The sequence below is a fragment of the Astyanax mexicanus genome, chromosome 2 (assembly GCF_023375975.1).
Source record: "Astyanax mexicanus isolate ESR-SI-001 chromosome 2, AstMex3_surface, whole genome shotgun sequence".
Taxonomy (NCBI): domain Eukaryota; kingdom Metazoa; phylum Chordata; class Actinopteri; order Characiformes; family Acestrorhamphidae; genus Astyanax; species Astyanax mexicanus.
Window position 1 is genome coordinate 66,477,130 of NC_064409.1, and position 16,246 is coordinate 66,493,375.

Consider the following 16,246-nt stretch of genomic DNA (forward strand, 5'->3'; position numbering starts at 1 on the left):
CTATTACAAACTGTACAGTGGGCAAGACTTTCAATGTTTTTTACTTTTACCAGACATGGATATACTTTAGAGTAGTCTGAGGTGAAATGAGTTTTGATGGGAGCCATGATGCTCCTGAATGCATCCCACACTAAAAACTGATAGGCTGACTCAAAATCTTTGTAGAGAACAGGCCAATCAGAACCCTCTCTGTTTTGCATGCGCTTCCTGAATATGCACAAGAGGGTAGGGGCTTTCTCGCCTTCTCCCTCTCTTTCACACACGCGGGGAAAAAAGGCTGCGTCGTCTGCGTGTGTGTCTGTGGTGTGTTCTAGATTGTGGGAGATTTTATCTAGCTTGCGGGCATCAGGGAGCCGGTAGTGATATGCGCTATACCCCGCATTCTCCAGGAGACTTGAGAAGTCTGCACAGAAGCACTATAGTAGCACCACTTACAAGATATTATTTGCATGGTGGACCGCTCTCACAACAGCAGCAGTACCAATATGGCAGTGTGTGTGGTCTGAGAGAGCATCAGGCAGAGAAGTGCTGCTGATGTTTGTGCATTGCCACACATCCGTGTCACTGCTGGATACTTCACCATCCACCAATCATATTAAACATAAGGTGGACCATGTGCACTGTAAAATCAAAACTTAAAATGGACATTCCAGGATTTTGGTACATTTCAGGGGTGTTCACTTCTGAAAATTTGATCTTTAATTTGATCATTTTTAGTCATATATTTATTAAATACAGGTAAAAGACTATCAAAAAGTTTTATTCGTCAAGCTCAGGTATCAAAGCAGTTTTTTAAATTAGATTATGCAATATATTTGGTAACTTACAGTAACAGGGTTGCGAGTAACAGGGTTGCAAATCTAGGCTAAGCTGTGGTTTACCCCAGGAACAGATGCTAACTGTAAAATTTAGCTATGTATACAAGATCAAGGACAAGCATGGTTATATAAGTATATAAAGTAAATTTTCACTCTACTCATTATTAGTCTTACAATATGAGTAACAGGGTTGCGTTCACTGAGTGACACACACAACTTGGACAAACATATCTGGAAAAAAAACTTGAAAATTGTTAGAGCACTTACTCTTGGTCTTGCCATGTGGGCAGAAAATGTCCTTGTGATGTCACTTCCTTTGTGCCAGTAGACAAATATTTTTATCTCTTTCTCTGCCAGGTAAAATTCCTTATGGTAACAGGGTTGCACGCATGTTGTGGGACACAACTTAATAGCATAAAAACTGTAACATGCAAAACAATGTAGACCAAAGAAGTTGTTTTCATAAGTAAAGGAGATGCATATCAACAATATACAAGAGGAAGTCATTTATTTAGAGCTGAGTTGGTCACCCAATGTGTGGGACAAGAGAAAATGGCCATTTTTTGATGTGGTCCAAAGGTATTCAGTCTTTTGAATAATATCTAAGGAGCTTATTTTTTTCACCATATTTTACAGTTTGTCTTATAACAAGTACATTGTTCACAAAAAATAGTCATGTAGATATTTTGGATATGTACATTTGAAATTTAAGTGGTGGGACAGGAAATGTACCAAAATCCTGGAATGTCCCAAAATTGTTTTCTTTAATGTGATTTTTAAGTCAAATGAACAAGAAATATTGAATTGCAGTGTAAACTATAGCAAACTGGTTACCTTAACTAACATAACTGAGTTTCCTGTTAAAAGTAACTAAATTATTTGTAACAGGTGTATCTAATATGAAGGACAGTAAGTGTAGACCTACATTGTTAGATTCCCCTGAAATAACACAGCGACTGATACCCAAGCAGGGAATTTTAGGGAAAGCTGAGCTGAGAAAATCGGGGCTAATTTCCACCATCATCACTGTCCCACAAATACTTACAGTACATCATTTTTTAATTTTTTTTTATATTTTGCCTCATGATAATTATTTGTTTTTTTTGTACATTTTGTCACAATTGATGATTGAATAAAAACACCAATCAAAATGAGATCCTCTGCAATTTGAAAAAATAAAAATAATTTCTTTCGTGAGAGCATCATTATTTAATAAATCACAGTCATGTGTATTAATGCTATTCTCTTTCCCCCTCCCTGTTAGTGGTGGTAAACAGAACACTGAGACAAGCTTTCTGCTCCATTTGAGGGATTTCAGTTCCAGCTGTTCAGCTCCGCATTCAGGCAGATGCTCCAGATACAAACTGTTCCTATTTTTTATAGCTTGCTTTAAAAGCAAGTGCACTAATTGTGAAGTCATCCAAGTTCTGCAGATTTATAAAACATGCAAAAAAACAGAACATTCAGCCACTGCTGTGAGACTCATACTAAACCTGCCTCTTATTACAATGTTATATAACAAACTAAAAAGAAAAAAGAAAATTAGGTGAATTATTAGGCAGAATGTAATACTTTGCATCAATGTTATGTGTTTGTACTAAAATACATGGAAGAAAAGGGATTCACTATTATTCATGTGTGATATTAAATTTTGCCACTATTAATACATTAAATATTAATTAAATCATGCATTGTGATTGTCCTGACCTCCTAATTCATATTAATCTTGAATTACATGAAATTATTAATCTTTATACTTACTCTAAACATCTTAAATTAATTGTATAGAATAAATATTTCATGTGTAATATGGACTGCATATTGACTCTGACCTGGACTCTGAACTGGTGATGTCACTTCCTCTGACAGGAAACAAGGAAGGAAGTGAGGCTTACCAAGCTAAAATTATTTAGCAAATCAGTTTTTGTGATACTGGGTGAATATATCATGCATCCTTAAGTTTGGGGAAAGACGTAATATAAGTTATTAATTAATATAAGACATTTAACAAAGCTATGTTAAAAAAAACAACAACTTGAGAGTCATTTTTGAGCAAAAAAGCAAATAAACGTGATATTTCTAGTGACATAAATTACATTAGAACAGCAATGCACAATAAATGAGTATGAATAAAAAAATTACATTAAGAGCAAAGGATTAATGATTTCATAACTTTTTATTTGAAATGTCAGTGTTCAAGAGAAAATAAAACAGCAATATAAATATTAGCATATAAAATAAGTGTAACACTGAGGAGAAGGGGGAGGGGGAGTCTTAGCATTTAATAAGAGGGATGTTACAGTGGGATACAGAGCATTACGGCATTGGCAGAGACACACACACATAGATAATATTTATATTTGTTTCTTCATATAGACATTAGGAAGCAGTCTAGCACATATGCACAATAGAAATCACAAAGGAAAAGGAAAGGCTACAGGAAGTTAGGAGGTTTGTTATTTTTGCGTCTATGCATTTAGGAGTGATCGATCGGAGAAGAAAGTAGGAGAAAAGAAAATGTGAACACAAAAATATATGCAAAAAACTTCACAAGTTTCTAGACTACGTGTGTGCCACTTTCTTTTAAATCCTTAGAAGTTAATCTCTCTATTTACAATCGAGTTAGTGTTGGCCTTCATGTGCTAAAGTACTACTTCTGCAACACATCTCTGAGAACATTGTTTTTTTTAGTTATTTTGTTTGTTTGTTTGTTTTTTTCCCCATCATTTTACTATAAAAAAAACAAAAGTAATGCAACACATTCCAGTAGTAAGCCTGTGTTCCAGGCTTAGAAATCTTATTGGATACTTTTCTTAGTGAACGCATCTTACTCTGTATACTGACTGATATCTATTTACAACAGGTCATGATTTTTTAGCATTGAGTGGACGGATGGGAGGTATGGGGTAAATGATCAGGATTTCCAGCTGAGTGGAGCTTTGGGAACTGGACTGAATGTCCTATTTGCCCCTTCTCAGTGGCACTTCCATGATTGTGGCTTTAGGACTGAGCTTGCTGTTGCTTACTGTTGATTGTTGGGTCACTAAATTCTGAATCATCATTCTGAACTGAGGTTCCTGAAAGTATCTTAACTTAAACAACCAAAAGACTGTTCTTAAATTGTTAGGTGAGCATCACACTGTACACTCACTCTCTCTACACCAGTTAAGATGATCTATTTAAGATAAAGATACTTTTAGGAGACTCTTGTAGGGCTCAGAACAACAATTGAACACTTTATGGTGTCAAAGCGAAACACTTCCAGTGTTTCTGAAAGATCTTATTTTGGCTCTACTGTACTCTCAGGCAGCTGGTAATTAATGTTATGATGTAATTAATGATACAGTCTCTCTTTCTCTGTTACAGTACATGTATCGTGTTTGGCTCTGAACACATAGCATGCCACAAGGCTAGAAGTTACGCATGCACTGGGCTGGTGAAAGCACAATTTGAAGAGCTTTTGAAATTATTTAAAAAAACTTCCTAACTCACTAATGGAGAAGTGAGTCAAGCTCAAAAACTAAAGAAAAAAAGAAAAAAGGACACAATGGATCGTTTAGAAAAGAGCAATTATTCATCTTCTCATTCTAACATCCAATTGATGCTACAAATGGAGTTGATCTCAAGGGGTTCTTCTCTGTCAAGCAATGCATAGTTACTCCTAGTTTTAGCTTTAGATTTATAAGATGTTTGGCTAAAATGCGTCATGCAAAAAAAAAAAGGATTACCTGTATTATATTCCTTAAAAGCTGAACCCTCACATACTTTGTTAGATTTTAGATTTCATGTATTCCATCAGTGGTAGCCTAGGCACAGCAACAGCTATTTATTTACCTGAAAAGGAAACGATTTGAGGAAGAAGAAAGAAAAGTGTCAAACATCAGAATCAAATCAAACATCAAAGTGATATATTACAAAAATCAACACTTTTCTTCTGGGTAAGGCCAGGAAATGCAGCACAGGATATAAAAAAAGAAGAAAAACAAAAACTCAAAGCATCAAATCAAATTATCATCAATATAATCATTACTATCATAAGTCATTTTCAACATGATGATCACCACAGGTTAACCCTCTCCCTCAGAGTGAAGAAGTAAAAGCAAGATCACCATCACAAAAGCACTGTGTTATACACCTGATGATGCCATACACGTCAAAGTATTGTCCTTCAAAACGAAACAGCAAACAAAACAAAGCCAACAACAAAAAAAAAAAAAGTAAAATCTCTCCCAACTTCTAAAACATTCAGCTAGACCAGAGGTCTAATGGAACTGTGATTAAATCTCTGTGTGAAAAATTATCCTATCATACGCAACACATACTGTATAATCAGCCGTGGTATAATACAGGGAATACAGTGAATGAAAGCTAGGACTGGAACAGACGGTGGGCTGTCTTTCTTGCACACACCCACCACAGTCAGAAGTCAAGAGAGTAACAACAAAAAAAAAGTGTTTCAAAACCAAAAATCAAAATAATAAAGAAGACAAAAGAACTCCAGAGGAAGGTGCACATTGATACACTGATGTTTCCTCACTTCCTTCTTCTCATTTTTTCCACATCCTTTAAAGTTCAGTGCACCAAAGCTCACCAATCTCTGAAGCAGCAAGAGAAGAGTAAGCTATGTTCTTCCCTAACTCACCTCTTTCTTTTTCTCTCTCTAGGTATATTTCCATCCATCTATCCATTCTTATCTGCTTTCTTATGTCTACCTCCTTCCATCCTCACTGTCTACCTCATCCAGCACCACCCCTCTGTCTCATTCTCAATCTTTACTTCTTCTCCTTCTTGGTGGACTTCTTCTTGCTGGCAGGTGTCTGGGCCTTTGGTGGTTCAGGCTGGGCGGCAGAGACCTGAGGCGGGGGCAGGGCCTGCTGGGGCTGCTGGGGGTTGGCAGTGAGCGTAGCCGTGCTGCCGGGGATGTAGACATTCTGACGGTAGTCGGGGACGTGCTGCAGGGTGAACTGCGGGCTGTAGCGGGTGCTCAAGCCCATGGTGCCCGGACCCAGAGTGTTGGTAGCCTCACTCACTTCTGAAGAGAGAAAAAACAGTCATTGAGCTATTAGTCAATTAAATATATGTTCCTTTCGAAATACATAATTCGAAATACGTATTCAATACGTTTAAATACATTCAATCCATTTATACCTTATCCTTTGACTTTGACAAAGCCAATTATGCATTCTTGGATTCTCAATTTTTGATAGATGTGTCATTACAATAAATTTACTAATGGTAGGACCAACATTTAAATCATTATCTTCCAGGAACCCTGAACATCTCCCTGCCATTGATAAAGAAACTAAGGGGACCATATACAGCTCTGAAAAAAAAAGAGGCGGCTTAAAAATGATTTTACAAAATTGAAATCCTCTGGAATATAATCAAGAGGAGGATGGATGATTACAAGCCATCAAACCAAACTGAACTGCTTGAACTTTTGGCACCAGGAGTGGCATAAAGTTATCCAAAAGCAGTGTGTAAGAACGTGGAGGAGAACATGTCAAAACTGTGATTAAAAAACAGGGTTATTCCACCAAATATTGATTTCTGTACTCTTTATGAACTTTATGAATATGAACTTGTTTTCTTTGCATTATTTGAGGTCTGAAAGTTCTGCATCTTTTTTTTATTTCAGCCATTTCTCATTTTCTGCAAATAAATGCTCTAAATAACAATATTTTTATTTGAATTTTTGAAGAAATGTTGTCTGTAGTTTATAGAATTAAACAACAATGTTCATTTTACTCAAACATAAATCTATAAATAACAAAATCAGAGAAACTGATTCAGAAACTGAAGTAACCTCTTTATTTTTTTTTCAGAGCTGTATACCATAACAGTCATTCTGATTGATTACAATACACTGCAAATGTTCTGAAGTATAGGACAGTGGTTTCCTAGGAAACCCTGCCTCAGTGTGTTCATGAAGCTCCATATTGTTATTGTTTTTAGAAAGATCAATTTTCATTGACAAAAACAATGTTTTAATGTGGATGAAACACCACAAAATGTACCAAAATATCACTTTTTTAAGTATTTGAATATATGTGGAAGGGATCTTGGTGGTTATCCTGCTCCCTTCACACATGATCCAACTACTTTACTAATATGGTGTGTTAGAGAAGGAAACCACCAAATTGGGTGGGGCAGGGGGTTCTCCAGAACCAGGGTTCAGGGTTGGAAATCACTGGTCTAGAAGACAATATTATAAAAAAAAAAATCTGAAACTGGGTCGATCAATCAATAAATCAATCATTTAAACAACCTTCAACAGATGTATCTGTTATAGTAATCACCTTCAGCTGCAGACTTACAGTATGGTCTATTTGGAGCAGCAGAGGAAGCAGGTGGGTGTTTGTGAGTATGAATGAAGGAAGGAAGGAATGCAGGAAAAGGTCCAGTACTGTGAAATATATGTATGTAAAGCCCATGGGAGGTCACTGCAAATCAGAGCTCAGATGGAGGGTACATGAATGCATGTGTGTGTTTTCATCTGTTTCTACTCTCCATGCTGTTAGTGTCAGTATGATGAAGTGTCTGGCTCATAACTCACGCTTGCCCTTTAATTCCTCCCCCATTCTGCACCATGCCCAACTACGCTCACAACACACACACATTGTATTTATGTTCCCATGTTCTGTTTTATTTTCTAATTGTTGGTAATAAAAAACTTGCATTTGCGTCCGCTCTCCGCATCTCCTTGCTGCACCCTGACAATATTTTTAACATTTTTAACTGGATGCAGTGCAGAAATTACAAATTAAAATAACAATACTAAGATTTGACTGTTCATTAAAAATATGGTATTATTTGTTTGTTTGCATATCACAATATTAGAATACATACGGGCATTTGAAAAAATTGAGACGCACCCTGAAAATTAAAAGATGTTTAGAATACTAAAAGATGGCTGTAAACCATAAATAAAGCATAACACATAATTTAATAGGTAAATTAATTATGGACATTTTCTTTTTTTATGGTCATTTAAGCTTTTTAATATTTTCCTGGTTACTTTACTTTATTTTTGATCATTTAATACAGCTATTTTGTGAGTTATCAAAAATCAGTGTTGTGATTAACTCCTTCACAAGTTATGTTTTAGTAAGCTGAGATGTGGCTGAGAGTTTGAAACTGCAGGAGGCTTCGCTTAATGTTATGCATGTAAATCTTGCTTTAGGCTCCGAACACAGTGTGAGGGTTTCCTAAATTAAGAAAATGGAATTCTAGTAAGGAAAAAAAGAACACTGCATAGGTTTATGTCAGTTTATACTCCAAACAAACCTCACTCTCACTGAGTAAGAACCCTATAGGATTACAGCTCTGCTCTATATCTCTCTCTCTTTCTCTGAAACAGAACAGGTCATAGGTACTTCAGACAAAGTGTGAAGTGTGAGTTCTTGGAAACTCCAGAGGCTTTGCTGGAGGAGAACACTGAGGCAATAACAATGGAAATAATGACGGCGGTTTCTTCAGCATGACTCAAATTACTTGGCACTATTAATCCAGCCTACGTCTCCAAACAAATTGGCCAGGAATGTTTGCCAATGTTTGCCCCAAAAGTGCAGAGAGAGCCATGCAGTGGTTCTAATATGCAATGGTTCTAATTAGAGATGCAGCAAAATGATTTATTTTTGCCACAATACATTTATCATAGCAGTTCTACTATTCTAATCATGGATTTACTTCAGCATGGAACTTTTAGTCATACACTGATCCCAGCAATGCATTCTGAGTCATATGTGCATGCAATTTACACAGAAAAAGCCAATCTGTCCTTTGGTAAACAAACAAATGCTAAGGCTTAGTTAGTTCAGCTAATGTCCTAGCCCTGTACAGCGTGTATCTTTCAGCTGTAAAACAGCTAGCTTGAAAAGAGGTACTAATCAAATACCAAGTATTTCAAGTAATGTTAAAAACTTTTACCTAGCTATACAGTAGCCGATACACAACAGGGGTCTAGGTTAGAAGCTACTGAAATAATATGACTTAAAATAAAGTACTGAATAAATACAGTGTTTTAACTTATTGGCCAAATACAAAAAGTGCTTTATTGCAATTTTGCTTTTCATAATTTGTGCATATGTGTGCATACTAGAATTATTATGCCTGCTTAGTCACAGTAGCAGAGAAAAGGAATGAGTTATAAAGATGGGAAGAGAGAGAGAGAGAGAGAAAGAGAGAGAGAGAGAGAGAGAGAGAATGACATTGTGTGATGTAAGCAAATGAGCTGTCTTCTGCTCTGATTAGGATTGAAATGCTACGGTAGGCTGAACACTGTGTGTTTGTCCATGTGGGTCTTTTTACTTGCACACGTGCCCTCTGTAGATCTGCTGATAATAAGGTCTACAGTAGAAACTCTGTACCACTGTGGCTTGTTATTGTAGAAACACACACACACACACACACACACTGTTTGATAGAGGTCAGACTGCACGTGCACTTTAGTTAAAGAATTAGAAGAACTACAAGAATAGATTGTTGCAAAAACTCTCAAAAATGGTCCTTATAAAGTTACAAGAACAATCAAAGTAAAAATGCTTCATTAAAAGTCATTTTAAAGCAGTTCTATTGGTCCACTCATCATGAAACCTTGATATAATGTAAGGAAGAACTGCCAGACTCACATCATATTAAAAAGTGATGTAACAGCCTACTCTTTCCTGATTAGCAAGAAAAAAAGCCTCATGCGAATGCAGCATTTGTAGGTGAACTCATCATCACTGTCCTGCAAAATCTTTACAGCTTTACATCTTTTTCGACATAATGTGAGTTTAATAGTTATTCTTTACATTTTGTCACTAGAAATGTTCCAAAGTGACTTGGAAAAAATCTTTTTACATTGATTTACACTGAAAGTTAAAGTCTATTCCTTTTCCTATAAAGTTGTTGTTTTCGATACATAAGGTTTTTGCCTGACAGAAGCGACATGTTTCTGTGTAATAACAGAGAGGCTTTGTGTGTGTGTGTGTGTGTGTGTGTGTGTGGTATAAAAAAGTACTGATGAGTACAGAGTAGGCTTTATCAATGAGTGCAGCTGCTCTCTCCCCTCCAGCAATCACTAAACAGGTCAGAGAGAGAGAGAGAGAGAGAGACAGAGAGAGAGACTGAGTGAGAGTGTGTTTCTCACCATTGGCGGCGGCCATAAGAGCCTGGAGCTGCTCGGCTTCAGTGGGGGGGTTGGGCCAGGGTCCTGTTCCCACAGCAACCTCTGGGGTGGCAGCAGCTCTGCAGAAAAAAGAGAGAGAGAGGAATAGGAGTCAGCAAACGGTGGCCATTTTGTTTTCCTTTCCTCAACACCACAGCTGCATCTGTTCTCACTACTTAAATCTGTATGTGTGTTTGTGTGTGTGTGAATATGTATGTGTATGTGTGTGTGTGTGTGTTATAAGTTTTTCAGTAATAAGAGCTGACAGTCTGCTGAAACCTGGAGTAAAATCCAGGGTGTGTATAGGTGGGTAATATTCAATAAAACATGAATATAATTGAGATTATTATAATATGGATTTTTTTTATTGTTTTAAAATTGATGATATTAACCCCCTACTAATGTGGTCCATCTCTCTCTCCATCCCTCACTTTCTTTATCTCATCCTTTCCCACTTTGTTACCATATCCTTACGCTCTTCTTTAGTCTCTTCTTTTTTCATTTCTGTCTCTCTTATTTTCGGTCCCTCTCTAATTCTCACTCTCATTCTCATTTCTCCTTCTTCTTTCTTCTTTAACTATCTCTCTCTATCTGTCTCACACTCTTTCTTCCTTTTTTGGCCTGCCTTACTTTTTCTATGATTTCTCTATTCTTTTTCTCTGATCTCTCTTCTCTTTTTTTCCTGTCTTCCTCTCCTTCAGTCTGTCTCTTTTCTTCTCCGTTTTCCTCCATAACTTTTTACTTCTCACTGTTTCTCTTCATTCTTACTTTATTCTCACTCACTTTTCTTGCTCTTCTCTTTTCTCTTTGTTCCTGCTTTTTACTCCTTTTCTTGTTTCTCTCTTTCTTTCTCTCTCTCTCTCTCTCTGTATTTCTCCCTTTCTCAAACACACGTACATATATAGTTACATAGTTACAGTTATGTAAATACTGGTATGAACACACACACACACACACACACACACACACACACACACACACACACACACACACACACACACACACACACACACATCACATTAAACGTTCACCTTCCCTGTTGTTCTGAACCTTGTCATGTTGTAAAATGAAAAGTTAATGAGACCAGAAACAGAGAGAGCTAACAGCTGCCTGAAAGTAGAACACAGTATACACACACACACACACACACACACACACACACACACAGAGCTTTTCCATCTGGACTGAATTGAGCTTCAAAGACTTGTTTTTAAACTCAGCAATTTGCATCTACAGAGAACAAAAGCAAAAGTACCCTGATCTCCGTAACACTCACCTCATTAGAGAACCAACACACACACACACACACACACACACACACACACACACACACACACACACACACAAAGATTTAGGAGATACGGACACATACTCCTCTAATGGTGGCTTTCCTGGTTACCAGTAGTAAACACACTTCAGGCACTTCAAGGCCTGGTTTTTCCATCAACACCTAACATACAGAATCACTCAGCTCTACACAGGCTTAGAGTTACCGTGCAGCTCCAGCCTGAAGCAGATGGACCTAACGACTCAATTAGAGCTTACAGCACTTTCACAATCCATATTAAATACATCAACACAAAGAACAAACAGCTCCTAAAGTCTACAGCACTACCGGTGGGCAGTGTGTTCCTGCTGCTGAACGCACTGCATTAATACCCATTAATGACAGAAGGTTGCCAGGTGTATCAAGATTTATCCAACGTACGTTCATACACCTACAGCTGCAATCTAGTCTTTTTGTTTATCCAAAGACAACATAGAAAATAATAGAGTGTAATAAAACTTGCACAACCTCTCTTAGACAGTCTGTAACTCTACAGCACATTGCTTCTTCCAGCTGTTGAGGGAAGGTGAATGTGTGTAGCTATAGCATTAAGGGTCACAAACAACTTTTATGTATCTGTTTACAACAATGACCCTCACATCTCTGCTGCAGATCTAATCAAATGACGTGTTTCACATGTTCCTTGTCTTTATAATCAGATTTGTTTATTCAACTAATTCCTCTAAAATCTGTTGTGCACAGATTAAATTGGCAGAACTGTGCAAAATTTCCATAAATACATAAATAAATACATTTAAATAAACACTTCCTTGCACTGAAAAACACAAATGTTAAGATAAATGCAGACAGCTGTTTAATCATAATGGTTTTATGAAATATTGATGTGTCTGTTTAACTATTCCAATGGTCTCAACATTATTTATTATTTAAATTGTGTTTTATAATGGTCAATTTTTGCAATGCACCTTCTTCTTCATCCAGATTTCTGCCATTTAACTTATTTCACAGTTTTTAAGATATAAACAGTTTCCAACTCCAGATTTTTGGGCTAATTGTTCAAAGCATGCTTTTATTATTGATCAAACCCACCCACCCTCATCAAACTCTTTTTTTTTTTCTCCAAAAGACTGAATAGGCTGCTAAGATTTTGCACCATTCAAATTAAATAATGTTAAGAGTACTCCTGTAACACCCAACAATCAACATGGGTACCAAAACAACCACCTGAGACACCATACCAATCACTGAGATTACAATGCAAGTGCCTAGCAACCACTTAATAACCCCTTAGCAACACCACAGCAAGCACTTTACACCACCATAGCAACCACTTAGGATACAATACCTCTGTTTTTTATTATATAAAAAATATATATAGTTTTAGTTCTCATTAATGATTTTCTGATCTCTGTACAGTATAAGATCCTAGGTTACATATCTGCTGCAGATATTTATTTGAAGGGACTTTGGTTGGAGGACCAAACAGATCCGCTTCATGGACCAAATGTGCTTCTGTACTAAAATGACCAAACTTTGCTAATCCCCCCATCTGGAGCCTCTGTATTGAGAGAAATAGGTTTAACTCTTAGTCAGTGAAGTTAATGAGCCCTTTCTCACATACACAGTGGTGTTTTTTTTTACAGATTCCACAATTACACACTCCTTTTGTATTTTAAGTACGATAAATATGTCCCAAGAGTTGACCATCATTTTATTTTTTTTTTAATCATTGTTCCTGGTAACCTTTATCTTTTTCTAAACAGCATTGCATTCGGACCTTTTCTTCTGGGTGCTCATTTTTTGCAATTTCTTTTACAATAAGCACATATCCTTGATGTCCCTTCAGGTGATTGTCACATTGAACCATTAAAGTTAAAAGGACATGTCAAAAAAGTAACACAATATTCAATTCCATCTGTCTCTCTCTCTGGCCTGGGCTTACTGAAAGGGGTTAAAAGGAAGTAAAGGTCTCGTGGGGTCTCACTTCCTGCTTTATACAAGCCTAAAAGTCATAAAACAGGCCTACCGCACAGTTTTACTCTCTCTGGGGAGCCAGGAGACAATTACTCTCACCAACAGAGGACACATCTGCATACAGGACGTGATTAAGGAAAGAAGAGAAGGACAGCCAGAGGAAAAACGCTACTTATGAAAAGTGCAGAAAATGTTACACCACTGATGGACTGTTTATAGGAAAGACCAGAAAAAGAAAACACAAGGCCTAAAGAAGAAGGTTTAAAAGTTCAACGTTCAGAGGAAGAAGGAACACAGAGAAAGAGAGAGACAGAGAGAAAGAAAAACATCATGCAAGAGAAGATGCTGGAATGAAGCACAGCGGAGAGGAGAGGTGCTGCCAGATTCTGCCTGCCAACACTGAGAGCGGGATAAACCCACAGAGCCAAAATGAGGGAAGGCAGGGGACAGGGGCTTCGAGCCAGCACTGCAAGGACTGATGAACAGCAGACCTGAGCACAGTCACACACTGGGACCTTTCTAACCATACGAACATGCAGCTCCAGTCAAACAACTGCATCCAGATCAGGTTCACCAATTCTAACTTCACCAGCCCACAAGTGAACTCTTAATTACTCAACTTATACAACTTTAAAAGTGTTCTTTTTTTTAGGGGGTGGGAGGTATTAAGCAAAGTCCATTGACATATCATACATAATGCAACTGTGTACCACTGGCAAAGAAAATTGCACCACTATCCAATAATGTCAATTATTCTCATCACTCATTAATAGAAAAATAGAAAACACCAGTCATTATCTGCTTACTGTTTGCATGTACAGGCTCAAAAAATATTCAAATTTCTGTCTGGCTATGGACTTACACTATACAGCCTCACATTTTACCCACATACGTTTTCCACCTGAATATCCTGTTTTCTAAGTCTTTCTAATCAACTTAACCCTACTGTTATGATAAGCTAAAGAGAACAGCAACAATGTTGCCAGGTCATACTGACTCCAAAAGTAGTTCAAATTATTGTTTTTTTCATCATAATCATTGTCAAGTAAGTATAAACATAATCAACATTGAAATCCATGCAATCCAATTTTTTATCTCTTTACAGGTCATTGATTACTTGTCATAATTCACAAAAACAACAAAACACATCCTCAGTCTAATTTTTTTGGCCGGAAGGGTAGGTCTATAATATAAAAATACTGTTTATTAACATGCATAAGATAAACATTAAATTGGTTGCTTTTTATTTGCATATTCCCTACACTAATTAAGCCCAAGAGAAAATGTTTCATGCACCTACAATGAGCAAACATATTTTTCTGCATTTTTAAACTTTAAAATGGGTCAGTTTAATCCACACAATAATACGAGATTTACTGTAAGTAGAAAACTAAACTTAACTTCGATTCACAAGTGATGTCCTCTTTCAGAAGATATGGGTTAAAGACTACTGGTTACGGTAATGTAACTATGGGAAGGTCCATCATGGACAGACACTGTTTGAACAATAGTAGCATTAGCTAGGCTAGCACTAACATATGGCGATCAAGTTTTCAATAGGATAGCATAAGTACGCAAAGCTAAGTGAGTCCTACCTGTTTTGATGATGCTAAGCTAAGCCTATTAGTTATAGAACATTGTTCACCAAAATGGTCATTTATTATTGGAGTGTAATTTGTGCTGATGTTTATGCGGCAGTTTCCAATACAGGTATTGAGTCTAGTCTTGGACTTCAGACCATTTTAAGTAGTGATTTTCCATTGAATGACTAGACTTAATCCCTGTCTGAGAAACTGACCCTAAGGATTATAACTAAAATACAGAACAGCTGCAGTTCAAATCGCTGCAAAAACTATCACAGTAGAAACTCTTTTTTCAACTTCTCTTCTCTCAACTCAAAGTAAAATAAGTTAAGACAGCATATCTGATGCCAGACTAGCACTCAGGACAGAAGTTGGAGACGGGACACTTTGTTGTCATGATGAGTTTCCCATTTCCACTGAATCTGTCACTGAGGATAAGATGCCTCGTTTGTACCTAATTAGCCTTGCACCGCTCTGACCGTAGATAGCACTTCCTCTGGCCAGCATTATCATATACTGTGGTTGGATAATGACTTCCTGTGGTCAAGACTGCAGGCTGTCGGTCAGATAGAGTGAACAAACAGCCGCACACATACAAACACACACACGCACTGCTGGCCAGAAGTAAGCAGTTACGAAAAGTAAACAAATAGTGTTTTTTTCTTCTTAGAGACATCACAAGCAACTTTTCCAGTGTAGGGCCATAGAGTCCTGAGTATTGAGGGTAACCGTTTCAATGGCTTTTCCACTTGGACATGGTTCTGCACTGAATCCTTACAAACCAGGTGGGTTCCAGTATTCTCAGCACAGTTAACTAAACGTACTTGGGGGGCAGAATTGATTAGTAGGAGGGTTTTGCTGGGCTGGGTTTTGCTTCTGTGGTAAGCAATGTGGGATGAGGCTGATGGTTGGTGTAAAAAATCAAATTTCTCCATTATACCACCAAACAAAACCTCTTTTTTTAATGGAGAGTACAAAAACATTATCACCAGATATTCTTAAAAAAGGTGTCCCTTACTGGCCTTACTGCTGCTAAACAAAATCCTTGCTTTACGGTGGCAGCCTCCCCACTCTCTAAGCATGCATCAATGGATACTAACGCTTGGGACATAATTTATTTGGATATCTTAACTGCCAGGATACATGGTGCTAAAACTTCCATAACAGACACCTGGGCAAATACTGCTAAAACAGTTGCTGACTTCCTGGGAAAAACACATTAACTACTACTGTTATTTATCTATTTTTATTATGGTGGTTCAAAAGTGGTTCACATCAATAGAGAAGAGCTTGTTCACCCATCAAATAGACATGCTTATTGGTCCACAATATTTAAACAGCTGTTGGTTGTTTGTAGATAAAAGCTGTGAAGGCACATATTCCTTTGTCACTTACTGTAAAAAGGCATCTTTGGCTTCAAAACAGTTGAGAA

At 37.2% G+C, this 16,246-nt stretch overlaps 1 protein-coding gene across 48 annotated transcripts in view; it reads right to left on the reverse strand.

Moving 5' to 3' along the window:
• Positions 1-2,975: 2,975 nt before the first annotated feature.
• Positions 2,976-16,246, reverse strand: part of LOC111188173 (protocadherin gamma-C5-like) — a 96,492-nt gene continuing 83,221 nt past the window's right edge. For all 48 annotated transcript variants that reach the window (XM_049474762.1, XM_049474754.1, XM_049474753.1 and 45 more), the window contains 2 exons: positions 9,952-10,049; positions 2,976-5,850 (listed from right to left, as the gene is read on the reverse strand). In XM_049474762.1, coding sequence (XP_049330719.1) covers positions 5,591-5,850; positions 9,952-10,049 — 358 coding nt within the window. In that variant the 3' untranslated portion in view covers positions 2,976-5,590. The remainder of the gene's footprint in view (positions 5,851-9,951; positions 10,050-16,246) is intronic.